Source organism: Macaca nemestrina, chromosome 4, assembly GCF_043159975.1.
Source record: "Macaca nemestrina isolate mMacNem1 chromosome 4, mMacNem.hap1, whole genome shotgun sequence".
Classification (NCBI taxonomy): domain Eukaryota; kingdom Metazoa; phylum Chordata; class Mammalia; order Primates; family Cercopithecidae; genus Macaca; species Macaca nemestrina.
Genome location: NC_092128.1, coordinates 91125161 through 91146067, shown reverse-complemented (window position 1 = coordinate 91146067; position 20907 = coordinate 91125161). Strand labels below are relative to the sequence as shown.

Below are 20907 nucleotides of genomic sequence, written 5' to 3'. Positions count from 1 at the left end.
AATTTAAGTCTTCTAATTCATAGCATTTCTCATTTAATTCTTTTTTAGTGTGCTGGTCACAATGTATCCAGCAACGTTTAAGATTAAGGAAGTCAGAACAAAAAAGGACAAAAGTAGCTATTCTTTGTGTATGTTTGGAATCAGAGAAATCATACCAGTTTTCCTTGCAGGCCGTATGACAGGTGGGGCAGTGTTCACAGAAGCGGCCAATGCTCCTGGGATCGGTGCACTCACACCTTCCACACACACACGTGCCTCTTCCACTGCACACTTGGCCCTTTGAATTGACACAGTGCTGGGCTGCTGCTGAAGGGCACTGGCACCGATCTCCCTCCCAGCCACTGAAGCATTGGCATCTGCCTGCTTCACACTCTCCATGCCCTGTGAGGAAGACACCGCAGGACCTATGTTATCTGGATCACTGACTTTGTAAAGAATTTTCAACCATGGATTCCTGTATCATCTCCATGGAAACGCACTGACAGTCCAATGAATGGAAACAACATCACTTTTTCGTTGGTCTGACACAAACAGTGTTGGATTTAGGAGGATCTGTTTTCAAAACTGTTCTACTGTAGATAATCTCCCCATGTTAATGCACTCTCCTAATAAGCTTGAAGGGCACCCCTGCTTCAGTGGCTGCCAGACTACTTGAATGTCATCGCATATTCAGTTTTACATTAAAAACACACACATATCAAGAAACTGCAAAGGCCGAAGTAATGTTAACTCCCTGACTTGGAGTTAGAAAAAATACAGGTATTTGATTAATGGCTTCCATCACCTATTCTCTCAGTCTTCTGATGTTGCTGAAGGCCTAGGATAACTTTACAGGACTGTGAAGCAAACCTTTCTAGTGCTTCAGTACTGCTAATGCCATGTTTAAAGATCAGATTTCTTGGGAAGTTGAACAAATGCTTTCACATCCTCAGTGCATTATTTAGTAAGTTAGCAGGGCAGATCCTCCTCTATCCTGTGAGCTGTTCTTAGATGGTAAATGAAAAAAAGAAAGAAAGATGGTGTGTGTGTGGTGGGGGAGCATTTATGCATGTGGGGTGAAGAAAACACAGTTACACAGAGTTAAATGGATTTTAGACAGAAAAAGTGTCCAAAACTTAATATGCCAGTGTGCACTAGAAATTGTCAAAAGGAAGTACATTTCACATGATTATATAGGAATTCTGAAGCTTATCTAGCCACAAACCAACCTTCCTCTTTTCTCCCTCTCGCCCTCCCTGCCTCCTTTCCTTTCTCCTTCCTTCCCTCCCTTCCTTCCTTCTATCTCTCTCCCTTCCTTTCCTTTCTTAGCTCCCTCTCTCTCTTCTTTTACTGCTGAGCACCTCACAGGATAATTGTTCCACAGATTCTACTGTAGGACCAGCTCAATTTGCTAAGTGTAAAACTAATGAAGTCCAGGCCAGACAAATGTCGGTCAAGCCCTGTGTGCTGTGCAAGCTTATGCTGAATCCTCGCCAGCAGGCCTGTGAACATGTGTTTTTATTCCCAAAGGAGACTAGTGGAGAAAGTACATGTCAGTTACAGTCTGCACTTACACAGAAACAATTCAAAGCAGATTTTCAACTGCTTGTGGGTCAGTAGTATCATACTCATATAGAAAAGCTAGTACACTAGATATTTTACTGCAGGGACTGGGACAAATACTCAAATGTATTTGAAACTCTCTTGAGAGATTGACAGTTGTGGGATGTGACTTCAGAAAATTCTTTCTCTTCACTGTAAAATAATATTTTTCCTCCCTGTAAAATATGGTAGACAACTGCTGGTTCATTCTAAAGTCATCTATAATCCATCCTACCCATGATGTCAGTTACAGTTGAATACATGTTTGTATATATATTAAAATATTCTATGTATGTTATAGAAAAAAAGACAATTTCCACTGCACATTTAGGTGATACAGGCCAAATTTTCAGCTTAGACTAGATTGCACCATTTATTTTTTATAGGTTTGTTGCATCCCATATGCTTATGATGATGTTTCCATTCATCAATAATGTAACAAATATTTATTTACTAAAATACAGATACTAAAAAGATGTTTTTCTCAACGAGTAAATTTAGCATATTGTCACAGGAAAATTATCACAGAACGCAGATGACAGGTAATTTATTTAATTCACTTAAAAATGGTATTTTGTTTTAGTTTGCAAATGTTGATTAGATTTTCTGGAATCTAACCTGTAGGTGGCAGTAAATTGAATAGCCCAAGAGTAATCTTGGTATTTTTATTTTAATTTATTTTTATGTTTAAAATTTGGTCTGTGTGTGGCCTCAAGGATGAATCTTTTAGATTACTTAGTAAGGAAGTATTTTCTTGAAGAATGCTGTCCTTTGGCAGTTTCGTTGCTGGTGGTGGCCCAAAATAAACTGGAGAGGCTTAAATTACTGCCAGCTTAGAATACCATTTATAATAATGCATTAAAGATTTTCATATGAATGAAAAATATACTCTTATACCTCACTCCCCATCATCCTGACAGAAATAAAATCCTATGTGCAAGTTGGAGGGAGTGACCATTTACCAGAATGAATCAGATCCTTCTAGAAGAATACTCTGATTCTTCTAGAAAATGTGTCAGATATCATCAGCATTTCCTTTTCTGGTATATTTCTTTCCAAGATCAAGGAAAGCATGAGAATAACAATTAATTTTAGGTTTTTATTTTGAAGCATTTCCTGTATAAAATAGGTTAAAATATAAATATCAAAATCACATACTATAAATCTGTTGCCATGCCCTAATTTCATGGACGATGAAACTTTGAATAACAAATTCAGATTCAATTTTGCTAATTTGTAAAGATGTGATTTAAAGATACTTTAACATCTATGCTGGTGTAATAGTGACAAGTAAAAGCTGCCTGTGTATATTTATACTCACCAGCACACAGATTTCCATGGTGATATGGACAAGAAAAGTCATCCTTTTCACAATATTTTCCATACACTTTTCCAAGCTTAATTTTGTGACATGAACATTTCCCACAAACACAAACTCCTCGACCACTGCAAACAGGTTGATCCTTGTGTGACTTGCAACTCTCAGAAGAAAACTGATCTTCATCAAAATGACATTTATTCTCATCACACTGGAAGCACTTGGAATCTAGAAAAGTTTCATCTACACACTTTCCTTTAGGTCCTCTGTTGTCCTCACACTGACAGCTGCAGTTTCTGTGTATATGAATTTTAGCGGTTTCATTAAAACCAATAGGTTTGATTATTGCATAGTTTTTTCCTCCTGTGACATCACATTTTTTCATTGTAACTGTTACATTGAAAAGAACCTAAATTTAGGAGGAAAAAGGAAATATATTTACATACCTTAATTATTTTTATTACTAATATTATATCTGTTAATAACTGAATTGATAAGAAACCATCTTAGAGAAATTAAAAATATTTGTAAAATAAACACATGTAATCACTTTCATATACATGCAACATCTCTTTTTAATGTCATTTATTCTCCAACTAATGAACTTAAGAGTTAAAGAATATAATGACTGCTAATCCCTATATTGCACCATTAAATAGACTTGAGTGCAAGCCTTTTTGAAGCGTCTACCCCATCACTGATGATTAATTTCTTAGCAAACATAAGAAAGAATAGACCATTTTCTAAATTCAGCCATTAAAATGTGGGGTATTGAATATTTGACACTAGAGATAGATCACATAAACCAAAGTAAAGGGCTTCTGCTCTACTGGTTTAAAACCCTGAGATGAGACCTGGCGCGGTGGCTCACACCTGTAATCCCAGCACTTGGGGAGGTCGAGGGAGTTGGATCACCCGAGGTCAGAAGTTCGAGATCGGCCTGGCCAACATAGTGAAAACCCATCTCTGCTAAAAATTCAAAAATTAGCTGAGTGTGGTGGCATGAACCTGTAGTCCTAGCTACTTGGGAGGGAGGCTGAGGCAGGAGAATCACTTGGATTGCAGTGAGCCGAGATCGCACCACTGCACTATAGCCTCAGTGACACAGCGAGACTCCGTCTCATAAATAAATAAATAAATAAAAGATTTTAAAAACCCTGAGGTAAGATGTTCAAATGAACAATTTTAATTTTGTTCCTATTTTCTAGGAGCCCAAGTAAAGTTTCAGAGTTACATTTTAGTTTATACAGGGTTTCAGTGGAGGAAAACATGTGGCTTTCTGTGATGTTACTCAAAATAAAATTGTTTAGGACTCTCATTCTCAAATCTTAAGACCTCAGCACAGGTCATCTGCTTGTCTCAGTGGAAGAAGATAGCCCAGAACTAAGGAGCTGGGCTGGCAGGAACTGGTCAAATGTTTTCTTTTTCTCTATTTCTTCTTTTTGCACAACACAATTGATTTAATATGTCTATTTATATTTATTGGCTCACCTTACCATCTTTAGGTACTTTGGTAAATAAGGTATATTTATTTCATGTTGGATTGAGATCCATTGCAATTTAAAATTAATTTGTGCTGAGCTTTTTGGGTGGAATATGTGTCTATGATACAATAATATAAAGTATCTAAATTTGGCTTATATATACATGAAACACTAGAATTTGTTCCGTAATATTAAAATCAATACAGTTGGTGTTATACTTAAAATGCTTTCGTCTTTGAGAATGCTGAGGCTTAACAGATACGTAAGTTAATGTGGCCACTGCCATCTCTAACAGTAGATCATACTCTGGGGTTTCCATAACTAAGAGGTCATATGACTATTCCTGAGAGTTAAACTATTTAAACCACTCAATTGAAAGTGAAGGAAAGATGGCATGTAAGCAAATGAAAAGAAAAAAACAGTGTAACAGGTAAGAAAAACCACTCTTCCAAAATGAGATTTTGAAGGAAATAACTATTTCTAAGACAGTAGCCGTTTTTTCATAAAGTAACTTAGTGCTATATTTGCTAGTAAAAAGTTTTCTCTGTAGTTTTAATGAAAAGCCAAAGTGTATTTTGCAAAATATGATATCCTTTGAACAAAATCCATGGAGTGATCAAAGAAGAAACCACAGAATTAGAAACTGGCAATAATTAATTTAAAATATACAGCTCTAAAATTCCTAAGATAGAAAAACATATTCTAACTAAAGAGAAGACAGGATTCTCTTTTATTCATTTTTAGAATCTTCTATCACGTTCAATAACTTTTTCTTTTTTTCTATAGCATGACATTACATAATTAATCATCATAGAACTTCAAAGGAAAAGGGGTTGGAAATCTTCTAGTTCAAGTCATTCATTTAAAAATGAGACAATGCCTCATGACATAAATGACTCACTCAAAATCACTTCACCCAACAAAGACTCCCTTAAAGAGTATGTTTCTTTGTGTTACTCTTTCTATTGTGCCAATCCTTGGAGAATCTCTCTCTCCTCTGGTGCTGTTTCCTGATACTGTTACAATCTGGATCTGTCTCCATTCTTTTTTGGTAAATGATGGCTCTTCTCATTTTGTATTGTTTTTAACAAATTTCCCTACCTCCTTGTAGATAATTTAGATAATTATGAGTGTATTGGGGCAATCACAAAGTGAAAGATTTTGAAATTCTTAGCCTTTATCAACTGCTCTATCATTCCCATTCTTTTCTGTGGTATGTGACTTTAAATTTCACATTACTTTGAGATTTTGTGAATATGAAACCAAAAAGGCATTATCATTATTATAAGTATAGACACTACTTATTTGAGAATAAATGATTTCCTAATTTATGCTGGTCATGACACCTAAGTTTAAAGTTACTATTGATAAATAATTGTTTAATATTACACACACACGCACATTGAAAGAGAAGGAAAGATGGCATGTAAGCAAATGAAAAGGAAAAAACAATGTAAAAGGTAAGAAAAACCATTCTTCCAAAATGAGATTTTGAAGGAAATCACTATTTCTAAGACAGTAACTGTTTTTATACATATTAAAATGTATAGGTTTTATACATATTTTATACATACAGGTTTTATACATATTAAAACCTGAGAGTTGGAGAGAACAATAGCTAAAACAAAGAGGAACTTTGAGGAGAGACAATGAAAGTTACCTTGAAGTATAAATAAGATTCTTAGAGGCAGTAGTAAGTAAAATGTTTCAGAATGGTTTGACTTTTCTGTAAGAAAATATGCCAAGCAACTTAGTTTATTTTAAAAGGGAAAAATGCACACCCACATACTTCATGGTTGCTTGTCACGTTTCTGCATCCCTCCATGCCTGGCTTTCTGGACCCATCTGGACAGATGGCGGTAATGTTAAAATAGACACCTTGTACCTGGTTTTCCACATGAACTTTCACTTCTGAAATGAGCTTCTGCAGAGACATTATTTTTAAATTACATACGAGAGTAGTTTCAAATGTAAGCAACAAAGCAGAGTCAAGCTTACTAAATCATTATAGATTTCATTTTAACTAGATCAAAGAGTCTGTTTCTATAAAAGGATGAATAAAAACAGTGTTTCCACATAAAGACCCAATTGTATTTGAAATACATAAGAAATACTGAAGGATTCGATTATCTGCATTCAAATTATTCTATTTTTTTACATATTTCCATGACTGCATTTTGAGCCCTTCAAAGATATTTATCAGTCTGTTAACAAAATAGCCATTTTTAATCCAGTAATAACTATATTTTATGATAAAGTATAATTAAACTTTGAGAACACATATATCATCATAAAGGGCAAATCTTGACACCTGCAAATGTAGAAAATGCTTCTGTCATATAAAGCTGCTAAAGAAATATTTTTTGTTTCAAACAATTGAGACTATCATGATAGCTAAAATGCCTTATTGACGCAGAATTGACAAGTACATTTTAGGAAGGCCATTTCTACACTGAAGGAGCAAGAATTACCTAACAGATATGGTTCTATGTGGTTCTATAAGGTTCTCCAAGAATGGCTTAGAATTTTTCCCAAGTCCCTGGGACTTGTTTGTGTCAGCCAAGATTGCTGCAATCCTTAATATCAAAATAGGGCCTCTTACTGGGCAGAAAACCATTCATTCATTCATTTATTCACCCATGTATACACTCATTCAATAAATATCTATTTAATGCTTATTGTGTGGCAGGCACACACTAATTTCTTTCTTTACAATCTTCGACTTCCAAAGGATCTAGCTAACTTTAATGTATGCTTCAGATCTGTGTGCACTTTATTCCATACAACTGAGTCTACCACATGCAAAAATCCTTCACTTGTAAAAAAAAAAAAAAAGGAAAAATGAAGTATGTACCTAAAGAAAAGAGCAAGCAGCTGGTTATGAAAAGAAAAATAATTTCCAGTGGCTTCTAATTCTTTACTTGAGTGATTTCTCTTCTTCAATGGTATAATCAACATAGAAACACGTGCTTACTGACAAATAATCATGGAATTCTGGCAGCATATCTTTAGAACAAGAGACTTTCCTCTAATTTCTCAATGTAAATATTATTTACAGTAGGTAAGACTATGTCAGTCACATTTTTTTTGTCTTCCAGAGAGCTCATAGATACTGCAACAATTAATTGTATAATTTTGGTAAATCAATAGAAACTTCCAGTGGTATACAAGGATGTTGATATGTGGCAACCAGCAGATCAGAAGGAAATGCCTAACACAATGAACATCCTCAGTTTACCCTTCTAAAATTCTGCTTCTCTTAAGATCTTAGTTGGCCTGGTGTGGTGGCTCATGCCTCTAATCCCAGATCTTTGGGAGGCTGAGGCAGGTGGACTGCTTGAGGTCAGGAGTTCCAGACCAGCATGGTGAAACCCTGCGTCTACTAATAATACAAAAATTAGCCGGGTGTGGGTGGCACATGCCTGTAATCCTAGCTACTCTGGAGCTTGAGGCAGGAGAATCACTTGAACCTGGGAGGTGGAGGTTGCAGTGAGTCAAGATCTCGCCACTGCACTCCAGCCTGGGCAAGACAGAGTGAAACTCCATCTCAAAAAAAAAAAAAAAAAAAAAAGAAGAAGAAGAAGAAAAGAAAAAGATCTTTGCTAGTTAGGCCAATGTTTTTCAAGCCTGAAGTGAAGACAAATCCTTAAATTTTTGCCCATTTTGGGGATTCAGAAATTCATAATCTTAAGCTTCCCTTTTAGTATCTAGTAGGTACAGAGGCAGATTCTATATAATTCTTCAATGGATTGTGAATTGATTCTGTTGGACTGTGAACACAAAATGAAAGTTTAGAAGATTTTTGATAATATAAACATATATAAAATAATAACAGAATTCCAACTTAAGAAGAGTAGTTAGCCACAGTAAGTTTTTGTTGTATTTAATATCATTTTTCCACTGTTTAAGGTTTTCCACTGTTTACAGTGGGCTAAGGCATTGCATACCTATGCTAGGCAAAATAACCAAATGTTGCTATCTCCTTTGCCACTGGGCAGTCTGACACACAGGTAAAAATCTGTCAGTTTATATACTTTGTTTGGAGTAATAAACGGGTTCATACTAAAGAATTTAGGGTGGTTTCTAACAGCATAAGCTTTTCTCTTATTTTGATTATTCTTGGGAACAGACTACTGATGGGAACGAATTTTAGACACATTGGATTTTCTATGATAAGTCCCTCTTCAGTCTCACTGTTCTTTTCTTTTGTAACAGTCAGAAAGATGTAACTTAAGATGCTCTTCCTTATTTTACTCAGCATACTTTTCAGACATAGAAAACTATACTCAGCGAAAACAAATCAAGCAAGATTTATTTTCCTTTTAGAAGTTGAAAGTTTAAACAAGTTCTTCATTTTATATCTTGTGTCTACTTCCTGCCTTTCTCTTTCGTGCCCAAGCTAAAGGCAGGTGCGCTGTCTGGAGAAAATGAGAAGAGAAGCCAGAGTTTTTTCCACAATGCTTTGGCTACAATTTACTATTAAATGCTACATGTCAGGAAGGGCGTCAGAGGATTTGGGAAAGTGAGACTTTATAGTTGGCCCATAAATTCAAGGTAGCATAAAGCATATCTTTTGACACACTGTAAAACAATGAAAAACAGGTGGTATCACACAGGAGGAAGCACCTGAGGCTTGAAGTAAAGGAATACCTGGATTCGGATCCCACTTTCTTCTGCTTATTAGTTGAACAACCTTTGATGAGCTTGTTTCACTTTCTCAAGTCTTGGTTTCTACTAATATACAACGTGGGTACTAACCACCTGCCTTATAGATCAGGTGTGTGGACTAAATGAGGTCATGTATGGAAAGTGACTGGATCTTAGTGGTAAAAAAGTAGCAGTCACTATTATTGCAATGTCTTAACAGAGGTTGTTCTATTCAGGAATGATCCAGGTTGAAAGAACAGATGTTCCTTTAAATTCTTTGCATTGAGGCATTCACTCTTCATAGGACTGATGGCAGCATACAATGATGAACTCAAGAAAATAGAATATCCACTAAGGTGATTCTTTTAATCAAACTCTTTTGATAAAACTGCTAAAATAATTGTTGAACAATCAAGTGGTTGATCATAGAGACCCCAACACAGTCCTCTTAATAATTGCTGTATCCCAGATAGTTCAACTTCCCTGGCAGATTATTGCCTTATGTAACTGTGGACTTCTACTTTATCATTATGGGATAGGAAATGATGCAATTTCATGGTAATAAAGTACATTCTATAGCTAAGACTTGATGATTCACTGAGCATTGGATGTAGAAGGAAATTTAGATAGCCTCTAGCCCAATCTTCATTGATTGTCAATGAGAAAAGTGAGGCACAGAAAGTAGAAATGACTTTCCCAAAGCAAAAAGCTAGTTAGTGGTAGGGCCAGGGATGAACGTCAGATTCCTAATTCCTAATCTAAAATGCTTTCTACTTCTCCTCTCAAGATGACATAGCACTACTTTGTACCTCGCCACAGAAATTGGTGTAAAAATTTTATTTTAAAAATTGTATATAATATATACATACCTGATAGGCTTCCACTACCAAATTATTGAGGTTTGCAGCCTTTGATTCTATTTCACCAGCAATGGTGCCCGGCAAGAGGGGTAGAAGATCCTATTAAACATATGAGTAGCATTTAAAGAATGACAATAGTATGTAATGGGTTAGCAACCAAAAAATAGTAAATATTTTTGTAGTTATCAGTTGAAGGTGAACAATTAAATGAATGAAAACATATAAGACACAAGAAAAATATAAGCAATCTAGTAGAGCAGCCAGAACATATACCCATGTAGTGGTTGTGTGTGTCTGTATATGTGCATGACTGTGTGTGTGCATCCGGAATCACTGTACATGACAACCTAAAAATCCAATCGAAATGCAGATGAACATCTCCCACACATCTTCCATGGAATGTAAAGCTCAAGAGATTTTAAGCATACAAAAGGTTTTGAGGGGAAATAAGCTTGGGAAGTTCTGCGTATGGTTTCTTCCACTTAGAAACATAAAATGCACATTTGCAACTTAAAAGGTTCAGAGTAGGCCTGCAATTTGGAAATGATTTAACACTATTTAATGAAGCACTTCCCAAAACTTCTTCAGTTAGGAAAAATCATAGTCACAAGTGGAAACTTCATGGGCTATGTGTTCTTGATGGATGTTGCTTATTAATTATGGAGAAGACCGTAGGTATTTTTAGGGAGAATGAGCAAAGGCTTAAAGGTCTACATGAATTGAAGATGAAGCAAAAATAGAAAAAAAAGTCAATCTGAATAAAGGGCACATATTTATAGGAAATCAAATGGTAAAAAGTTTTGAAATCCATTTATTCTTGCATTTTTTCTATTCACAAATATCCTTAAGTTCCTTCTGGATGCCAGTCATTACTTAGACACTAACAATTTGGTATCTCAAGTCATAAGGAAAAAATTATCATTTATAGATTTTAAAAATTTATTTACTAGACTTTTATTGAGCTCCTACTTTATACACACTTTGGAGATGCCAAATCACTAGGTCACATAGTTTCCACCCTTAAGGATCTCACAGGCATATAAATGACAATTTCACTAAACACTGTACATGTGAACATGTGAAACAATAGAGATGTGCACAGACCCTAATGAGAGGGATACCTGGCAAGCATTTGAGATCTGGGGAAAGTTGCCAAGGACTATTTCCTGGAGGAGGTGAATTATAAGCTATGTCTTAAAGTATGAGAAAGAGTTAATAAAGTAATGAGGAAGAAGGACTTCCAGACATGAGAGGCGAGGGTGAGCAGCAAGAACAAAGGCAGAGAGTAAAGAAACAGCCTGGCTGAGTGCTTAGGCACAGGAGGATTAGAAGTGTGGCTGAGAGATGAGAAGCATCCCTGCAAGGCAAGGAACAGTGGGGCAATGAGGCCAAAAAGGCAAGCGGAGACCACATGGCCTTATGTGCCACCTTAGAGATTTGGTCTTCTAATTCAGAGGGCACCGCTGAAACCTTTTACTCAAGGGAGTACTGTGGTCACACTGTGTTTTCAACAGATCATCCTGGCAGCCAGATGGAGGATGGATTACGGAGATCAGCCATGAGGTTGTTAGAACCCAGGTGAAAGGTGATTGATAAAAAAGATCTCTAGGCAGTCAAAGGAGGTGACTATAAAGGGCATGCATGGGGCTCACACTGGAGCCAGTTGATTCTAATATTGTGCATAATTCAATTAATAACAAAAAACCTGGTTTTATGGTTTATCAGTTAATGGCAAATTTTTAAAGGAATAGGAATAAACTGCTAGAGCCAATAATGCTACCAAGAAATAATGTTAGAGAAACAGCAAAGAGGACGCAAAAGCTATGAAAAGCTGCACGGTATTTCAAAGCCAACTGTTAAGCTTAGAGGTTAAGAGCAAAGGATTTGGGTTGTTAGAAACCCTTGGGTAAGTATTTAATCTCCTAAAACATGGTTCCTTATCTTTAAAATGGGCATATTAAGATGACTGCCCTCATTTTTATGAGTTGCTAAAAGGATTAGATTAATAAATGTTTACAAACTCAATCCCTGACAATAGTTAAGTACTCAGTAAGTGGAAGCTGTTATGATTGTTAATAAAGTGGTTTGGGCCATTTAATTTTGACCAGAGTCCTACTTCTGCAGATGTTAGTTTGTTGTTACCTTAAAATGTGATTCCATGGTATATACATTTGGGAAAACAAGAAATTAAATAAAGTTTCACTAAGTCAGACACAGAAAGAAAAATAGCACATGTTCTCACCCATAAGTGGGAGCTAAATAATGTGTATACATGATGTGGAATGATAGATAATGGAGACTTGGAAGGGTGAGGGCCTGGGAGTGGGATGGATGATGAGAAATCACTTAATGGGTACAATGTGTGCTATTCGAGTGATAGATACTCTGAAAGCCCTGGCTTCACCACTATGCAATCTACACATGTAACAAACTTGCACTTGTACTCCATACATTTACCCTAAATAAATAAAGCTTCACCATAGGTTTCTAAGGGAAGAAGTGTTGTGATTAAAGTAGTGCTTTCAGATGATAAGGTAGGTAGGTAATAGGGAAACTGGTAGAGGGAACACCAGCTTGTGGCAAATCCAAATGGGTTCAAGTATTTATTGAAGCCAAAAAAATGCACTTTCTCTGCAGTTTTAAAAAATAAGTAGAGGGCACTGGGGACTGGCCACTGAGGGGAGATGTATAATTAGGGAGTAGATGGGAGAAGCAAAGATAGCAAAGGAGAGGAAGGAGACCAAGTGAACAGAGATGCATAATGAAAATTAAGGTGTCATAGCTTCATGAAAATGAAAACAAGAGAGTTTCTAGGAAGAAAGAGCCTTAAAGACTGTGAAAAGAAAGCTACAGCAGCGTTGCAGAGAAACAGTTCTAGGCTGAGGGATCCGTGGCACCTCCAGTGTGACACAGCTGCTTTGTTTTGCTTGAGGGTCTCACCTGGCCCAAAGGACTCCAGACACCACCAAGATTATTCTTATGTCACCAAGGCTTTGACTGGCTCAGCCACTTCCATGGCCCTTTTTGGTCCATTATTGAATGACCTAGACCAAAGCTAGGTGTGTCAGTGCTATTGAGAATTAAGCTGATATTCTCCAACTTTAACCTATTAGGAGGTTATGCTCATGGACCAGAATAAGAAGCACTCTAGACATGCAAGATGCAAAGATGGATTGTGAACTACTTTTTTCCTGGTAAGGCTTCTCCACTATTGCCACATTTGAGACCACCCTAAGCATCAAGTTGCGCTCAAGTGTACCGAATACAATTCTCAGTTCTCAGTTTCAGTTCTAGATGTTACAAACCTAAATAGAACTTATACTTAAATGCTAAGTTAAGACATTGTAAAGGATACTTTAGTAATACAATATAGAATTTAGATTGTACAAAGTATAATAATTCCAGAATCCTTATCTGTGGCTCTAAAAAAATGTCTTAATTTCAATTACCAATGAAAAAAATTTAATTTTCACATTTTCGGAGTTAACATACCTTATACCAATGAAATTGTTTTCCTTGAACTGCAAAGATGACATTAATGTTGTTGTCTATTAATTTCTCTGAAAGTTGGCCTAGTGAGGGATGTTCCTGTAATGGATAATAAAATAAATAAGGGAGTGAAATTTCATAGCTCCATCCTATTCAAACATCTATTATGAAGAAAACTGTATGACTTACATAAAAATGTACCTGGGAAGGACTATGGTTTTACTAGAGACATTTAAATTTTTAAAAAACATAACATCAATATCCATGTATTAAAATATTTTATAGACAAAAGTCATAAAAACCTGTAACTTAAAAAGATGAAGAGAGCTGAATGCAACATAACTAACAAAGAGTGATCAGCATCTCTTTAGATTAACATTGGACTCCAAGTGATGTAACTGACAGATAATTTAATATTCAGAAATAGAGACACGTTAGTGACAATCACATTCTAAGGTGAAATTCAGTAACAAATATTGAACTGCAAATATATATGCATGTGTGTATATATATGCCTATAAACATATATATACACATACACATTGAAACATCCAGATATACCTATATATACACATTTGATATACAGCATGATATAGTTATATAACATATATACACATATATATATAAAACATGATATAATAACTCTCTTTAGAAGCAGAAAACTCTCTACTCAACTCCTAGGTTTGTCACCTTACAACAAAAGTTCTCAGTTCCATCCTCTGTAACATGTGAATGATACCTGCCTGCTATGATTGCTCGCAAGATTAAAAAGATAATAGCAGTATGTGAACTCTTTAGTGCATTTTCTTGCATGCAGTAAATGATCAAAACTAATACCAATTCTGATTCTTATTTCAATTGCTTATACAAGGTATAGATTACAGATGTCTCAACTTATCATTATGCTCAATATTTTTGTTGTATGATGTACTTTAAACCTGCTTTACTTTGATAAATAAAATTTATGTTGTGCCATCTGTGCCACTCTCTGTGGTAATGAGAAAGTTACAGAAGAGTAGGAAAATTGGAATAAAATTTAGTTTAGAGAACGTGAGAAATCTGATGATTATATAAATTGCTATCTACAGTTATGTAGTTAGATGTATTATTGGTAATTTTTTTTTCTATAAATACTTTTCTAGAAATTAAAATGATTGTCTCAAATAACAAGTTCATAGCTAGATACCTATCAGAGAGATGATGTTAAAGTTCACTGGTAGTAGTCTCTCCTCATTCACTGGTGCCTAATGGCATAAGCCAAAGATTAGTATGCAACTGAACCCAATTAGTATCATAACATTTAAGTACAAATTACTCCATAGTTTTTGCTTCCCAATGCACTCTCCAATGTTAACTGTATTTTCTTTAAGGAAAAATCCTGTTAAACCATCTTGGTAAACATTTCTGTATTGTGGCAACTATGTGAACTTGGTAAAAGAGCTAAATTAGCTAGTTTCACTTATAACGTAAGTTCTAAGTAACAACACTTTATTTCTCTATCATCTATACTTGTTGCCATAGAAACAAATCAAATTTTCATGAGTTGCCTTTACACATGATATGAAACCAACTAATAAAGAAACTTAAAAAGCATTAACACGTGGGTCTGCATAAGAAAAGTTTTTCTCGGAGCAATTCTTATGAATATAAATTTAAAGCAATGGGAAAAAAAAAACTCCAAAAACACAAATTCTGCCAGCTAAATTCTTATTACTTGTTCCTAATAAAAGGCATAACCTTAAAATAGATTTATGACAGTTTGCATAATGCTAGTGAATAAAGAGAACAAGTGGAGGCAAGGTAAGTCTAGCTGTATTGGAAATATTTTTTAATGGCAACAACTACTTTTCAAGTATTTTTGCTTTGAGAAAAGATAGTCACAGCTTGCCAAGCATTCACCTTCTTAATTTTTAGAAACATTTGCATTTTAACAAAAATTTAATACATGTTTTCAACCAGCTTTTACTTAACTCACATAAAATCAATATTTAAATGGCACTCTAAAATGTAAGCAGCTTTCAAAGACTTCTTAATCTCTTTCCCTCTCCAAAAACAGGAAGTCACTTTGACCAAATAAACACAAAACTTAAATCTGGAAAGTTCTAGTTTGGTCAGAAGCTTATTAAGATCAGTCATGGTCATTAGAGAAATGCAAATCAAAACCACAATGAGATACCATCTCACGCCAGTTAGAATAGTGACCATCAAAAAGTCAGTAAACAACAGATACGGGAGAGGATGTGGAAAAATAGGAACACTTGTACACTGTTGGTGGGAGTGTAAATTAGTTCAGCCATTGTGGAAGACAGTGTGGCGATTCCTCAAAGATCTAGAATCAGAAATACCATTTGACCCAGCAATCTCATTACTGGGTATATACCCAAAGGATTATAAATCATTCTACTATAAAGACACATGTATTGCAGTACTGTTCACAATAGCAGACTTGAAACCAACCTAAATGTCCATCAATGATAGACTGGATAAAGAAAATGTGGCACATATATACTAAGGAATACTATGCAGCCATAAAAAAGGATGAGTTCATGTCCTTTGCAGGGACATGGATAAAGCTGGAAACCATCATTCTCAGCCAACTAACACAGGAAAACAGAAAAACAAACACCGCATGTTCTCACTCATAAGTGGGAGATGAACAATGAGAACACGTGGACACAGAGAGGGGAACAACACACACCAGGACCTGTCGGGGGGTGGAGGAGCTAGAGGAGGGATAACATTAGGAGAAATACCTAATGTAGGTGACGGGTTGATGGGTGCAGCAAACCACCACGACACGTGTATACCTATGTAACAAACCTGCACATTCTGCACATGTATCCCAGAACTTGAAGTATAATTTTAAAAAAAGGAAAAAAAAAAGATTAGTCGAATTTTCAAGCCTAAAAAAACAGATTTTTTGAGCCCTAGAGAGAAATCTCTTTTAAAAGAGAATTCCAAGTACCTCAAGGCAGATATTTAAAAATTACAAATGTATAACAGATGTTTAAGTAAACCACTGTTGACAGGAGACCTGTGGATTAATGACCATTGCCTAAGCCCCTTCCCCTTTCCTTCATGAAGCAGCGTATCTTCAAAAAAGTATTTTATCTTTTATGTCTTTTATTTCACTAGCAGGAGACATGTTCCCTCTCAGCCAACTCTCCTGTTCTGGTGACGTCACTGCTCCTGAACTCCAACTCCCTCTCTGTCTAACCCATTACATGTTGTTTCTGTAAACTCTGAAAATAATTAGTAGAGATAACAAGCACTTCGGGGTAAAAGGGAGAAGGAAAGCAATATGCCAAGACAGCTGCTAAGTAATTAAGGCTGTGGGAAGTAACTTATAAATGTCAGAAGGAAAGAAGAGGTAAGAAGGATTCACTGGGGGCAATTTTGGGTAAGGAGATAACTGTGTACAGATGTATGGTAGAATTTTAATAATGTGTATATCTAGGTGGATAAAAAGCATTTAAGATTCTCTTTACACAAGTGAGATCCATAATACAAATTTTTATAATAGAATATATAAAATTTGCAGTATGGAATATTGTAATAAGATATAAAAACCAAACAGCTTAAATAAAAACCTCCATTATCTGCATGAGTTTTTAGAGGAAAGAGGCATATAGCACAGAAGTAATCAGATAGTAGAGATTTATTTGGAGATGAAACTTCAAATGATGTGTCAGTCAACAACTGTCCTGATAGTTAAATCTTTTATCTACATAGTTGTACCGTGATAACTGCATAGACCAGGGTTTCTCAAGAGTGATGCTATTGACGGTTTGGGCTGGGTATATTTTTTATTTGACAAAGGGGCTGTCCTGTGCATTGTAGGATGTTTAACAGCACCCTAGTCTCTCCACAATAGGTGCCAGTAGCACCTCTTTCCATAGTTATGACAGCCAAAATGTCTCGGGGCCTGAAATTGTCCTCTGGAGGGTAAAATCGCTCCAGCTGAGAACCACACCACCAGCACGGACTCTGGAACAGATCACCTGGGCTTCAACTTCTGGCTCTGCGATTACTAGCTATGTGACACTGGGCAGCTGTCTGAACCTTTCTGGGATTCCGTTTCCATAGGTATAAAGCACATATAAACACTAGTATCTACCATTCAGATGGTGGAGATTTAATAGGTTAACTTCATAAAGCCTTCACTTACCATTCTGTAGTTATTAAGACCAATGATGAGTAGTGTTTCATGTTACACAGCTTAGAGTCTACTATGGGAACTGCTATATAGGGGTGTGTGACTCCAGACAAGATGCTGACCCCTTTAGCATCTTTTCCCCTCCTCATTTATAAAGCAGAAGTAAAGCAATAGCTACATTTCACTGGAATGTTGGATGGTGTTAAATGAACATAAAGAGACAAACACCGTAGGTCTGCTCAAGAAAAGACAGTTTTTAACAAATGACTGCTTAATAAGAGAGATTTGGAGGCATTTCTTAAAGGCAAGATATGCTCTTGGATGTGCTTTCCTTGACCTATGTCACTTGCTTATCTTTCTTACCTGGCCCTGGAGATATTTGAGTTTGCGGCTCCTGGCAAATACGACATCAGTTGTAATCATGATACTCTATTTACTGAAGAAGGGTATGCATTGATGATTTTTGTAAGTTTTTCAATAATAATGACAACAAAAAGGTTTACCCAAAATATCTAATTTAATGGGAATATTCTATTCTATAAAAATTTTTATCAAATTTGAATTTTATTGTGTCACTTTTGCAAACCATAATTTTGCCCCACTTGAAAGGCAAACAAGCAGAGCCAGGCTACTTTGAGTCTGCCACAGGTGATTTCTACATGCAATTTTGCTTTCAATTAAAACAATTCCAACTAAATATTGTTTGCAGAGATTCTTTCCAGGCCACTTTTTTTGAGAACATGAGAAGCATTCAAATTAGTTCTCCTATAAAAGTACTATTTAAATGTTCTCAGGTCAGGCTCAATGGCTCACGCCTGTAATCCCAGCACTTTGGGAGGCCAAGGCAGGTGGATCATGAGGTCAGCAGATCGAGACCAGCCTGGCTAACACAGTGAAACCCCATCTATACTAAAAAATACAAAAAGAAATAAAAAAAATTAGCTGGGCGCGGTGGTGGGCGCCTGTAGTCCCAGCTACTCAGGAGGCTGAGGCAGGAGAATCGCTTGAACCTGGGAGGCGTAGGTTGCAGTGAGCCAAGATCGTGCCACTATACTCCAGCCTAGGTGACACAGTGAGACTCCATCTCAAAAAAAAAAAAAAAAAAAAAAAATTCTCATGGTGTTTACAATTTGAAGCAGATCATTCAGCAAACTGAAATCGGGTACTTCATAGTTTTTAAAGGCCCCAAAAGATGGAACAATCGTTTTTAAAAGCTGCACATGGACTTAAAACTTTCTAGTTGTTTCAAGTTGAGCACAAAATAAGTGTTCAATGAATTTGCATTTTTATTAGTATGTGTCTGAGACAAAGAAGTTGAGAAGCAGAGGAAGAGAGAGATTTAACATTTTCTGAAGTAGAAAAGGCAGTGTCTCCGTCGGGAAACAGCAAACAAAATTAACGGATCTCTTTATTAAAAGATCACAATTATCTCCTCACATGGAATTCTGTCTGAAATCAACATTAGTTACAAATGTCTTCCAGAATTTGAAAATGTCAGAAATATCCCTTTCAGAAGGAATAAATGTAGCAGCTTTATGAACGTTTGTTAACTCTGGTAGCAAAGTTATGGACTACATTAGCAAAGTAGCTTCTTAAGCTCCTTTATTCATCTGCAGTCCTGGAAAAATTAAGTATAATTCCAAGTAGTTAAGATTCATAGTCAAAAGAAAGCTTCCTAAATGGCATACTTTAAAGTCAAGTACATGTTAAAGTTGCATGAGGAGAGGCACAGTGTTGACTATTTTTATTTTTGCCAGTAAGAAAGCAAAACTGTTCTGTAATGCCTAATAGGCCTTCTGCAATTCTGCCTCCATACTATAAGATGCTGATCTACTCAGCAGCTAGTCTATCAAAATGAGCCTGCAGGAAAAGGAACCAACTATGAAGCCAGCAGTAAGGGGATTCTGAGAAGATATATGATAGCAGGGATAAAGAATCACTGGCCATAATGTGATGAGGCATATAAAAGGCTGCATGGAAAAACACTAAGCCTAAACCAGTAAATACTGGTGAATATATGGTATGCACTCATACATGCAACAGGAATGTGGTAGGATCTTGCCAATTTGAATCTCGCTGTTTAAAACTGTGAGTCACATCAGCATCTGAAAATCCCATTGATAAGATTCATTGGATGACCTCCACATACTTGTTCCTTGGTGTCCTTTCATTGTTACTGAAGACCTTCATGCTATTCTTGGCCTCCACCAAGGGGTGGGTGATCAGTTTCTGGGAGGGCTCTGACTAAGGGTGGAAATAACCCTGGAGAAGCTGGGTGGGGAGACAGGGTGAAATTCCAGATCCTAAGTATTAATAATCTACTACACCATAAATAATTTTTGTATTAACATCTGCCATTTTAGAAAGAATGTCACATTTCAAATTGTCATTATTACCGGATAAATTATAAAACTATATTACTGCTAAAGTTTTTTTATTCTGGCACTTGATCTTGAAGAAAAAGCAGTGGAAAATGTAATTTATTCAATAGTGTAACATCATTTGCCAGAACCATATACAAATATCACAATGTATAAATATAAATTATTTTATATTACATAGTGTTTTATAACTTATGCAAGTCAAATCATCTGGTTATACTTTCATAAGTAAGACTGCAACCAGAAAGACAAGAAACGACAATAGGAACATTATTTTTCTTTTTCTTCTACGTTTCAGTCGACAGACCATGGCAAAGAATGCAGATTTTAATATAAGATTGAGACGGATTGGGGTCAGCTCTGCAATTTATTAATGTTTTAGCTGTTTATCCTCAGGCAACTTACTTAGCTTTTCTGACCCTCAGTCCTTCTATTTGTAAAAGGAGGCTAATTGTAACTACCTTATAGAGTTGTTGTAAAGATAAATTTGATGTTGTATGCAGAGTGATTGCTATAGTGCTTTCAGTTGAATACATACTCAATAAAATGGCAGTTTTTATTAGTCTAGGGTTCACATTGACCTTCAGGAAATAGTTATATGTATAAGCAACAGAACTCTGTCCCATGTAATTTAGATATATAAAGGGTTTTTTTAAATCAATTATTTCCTTTTATAAATACAAAGCCCAAGAATCTTGGTTCAGAGTCTTGAACCAAGAAGCTCAGATAGCATTCAACATTACTGGCATCGGCTGCTGGAGATAAAGCCAAGAAGCAAAGTGTTTGATTACTTGTCTTATACAAAATTTAAAATTCCTCCATAATGGCCAAATGGGGGAGGATAGAGGTCATTTTAAAATGCACAAATAAATATGCCTAGAGTCAAAGTCAAGGTAGCTTTCAATACAGAAGGTTCCAAAGCAGTAGCACATCTTGAATATATAAATTCGTGGTCAAAAGATCAATCAAAATGCTTCAGCTTCTTTTACCT

General features: G+C 35.9%; 1 protein-coding gene across 2 annotated transcripts in view; it reads right to left on the bottom strand.

Annotated features, from left to right (window-relative positions):
* The window catches only part of LOC105475918 (integrin subunit beta 8), a 105766-nt gene that overhangs the window by 10500 nt on the left and 74359 nt on the right, over nucleotides 1-20907 (bottom strand). For both annotated transcript variants that reach the window (XM_071094925.1, XM_071094924.1), the window contains exons 7-11: nucleotides 13383-13478; nucleotides 9900-9989; nucleotides 6173-6307; nucleotides 2903-3308; nucleotides 156-381 (exon numbers count right to left, since the gene is read on the bottom strand). In XM_071094925.1, coding sequence (XP_070951026.1) covers nucleotides 156-381; nucleotides 2903-3308; nucleotides 6173-6307; nucleotides 9900-9989; nucleotides 13383-13478 — 953 coding nt within the window. The remainder of the gene's footprint in view (nucleotides 1-155; nucleotides 382-2902; nucleotides 3309-6172; nucleotides 6308-9899; nucleotides 9990-13382; nucleotides 13479-20907) is intronic.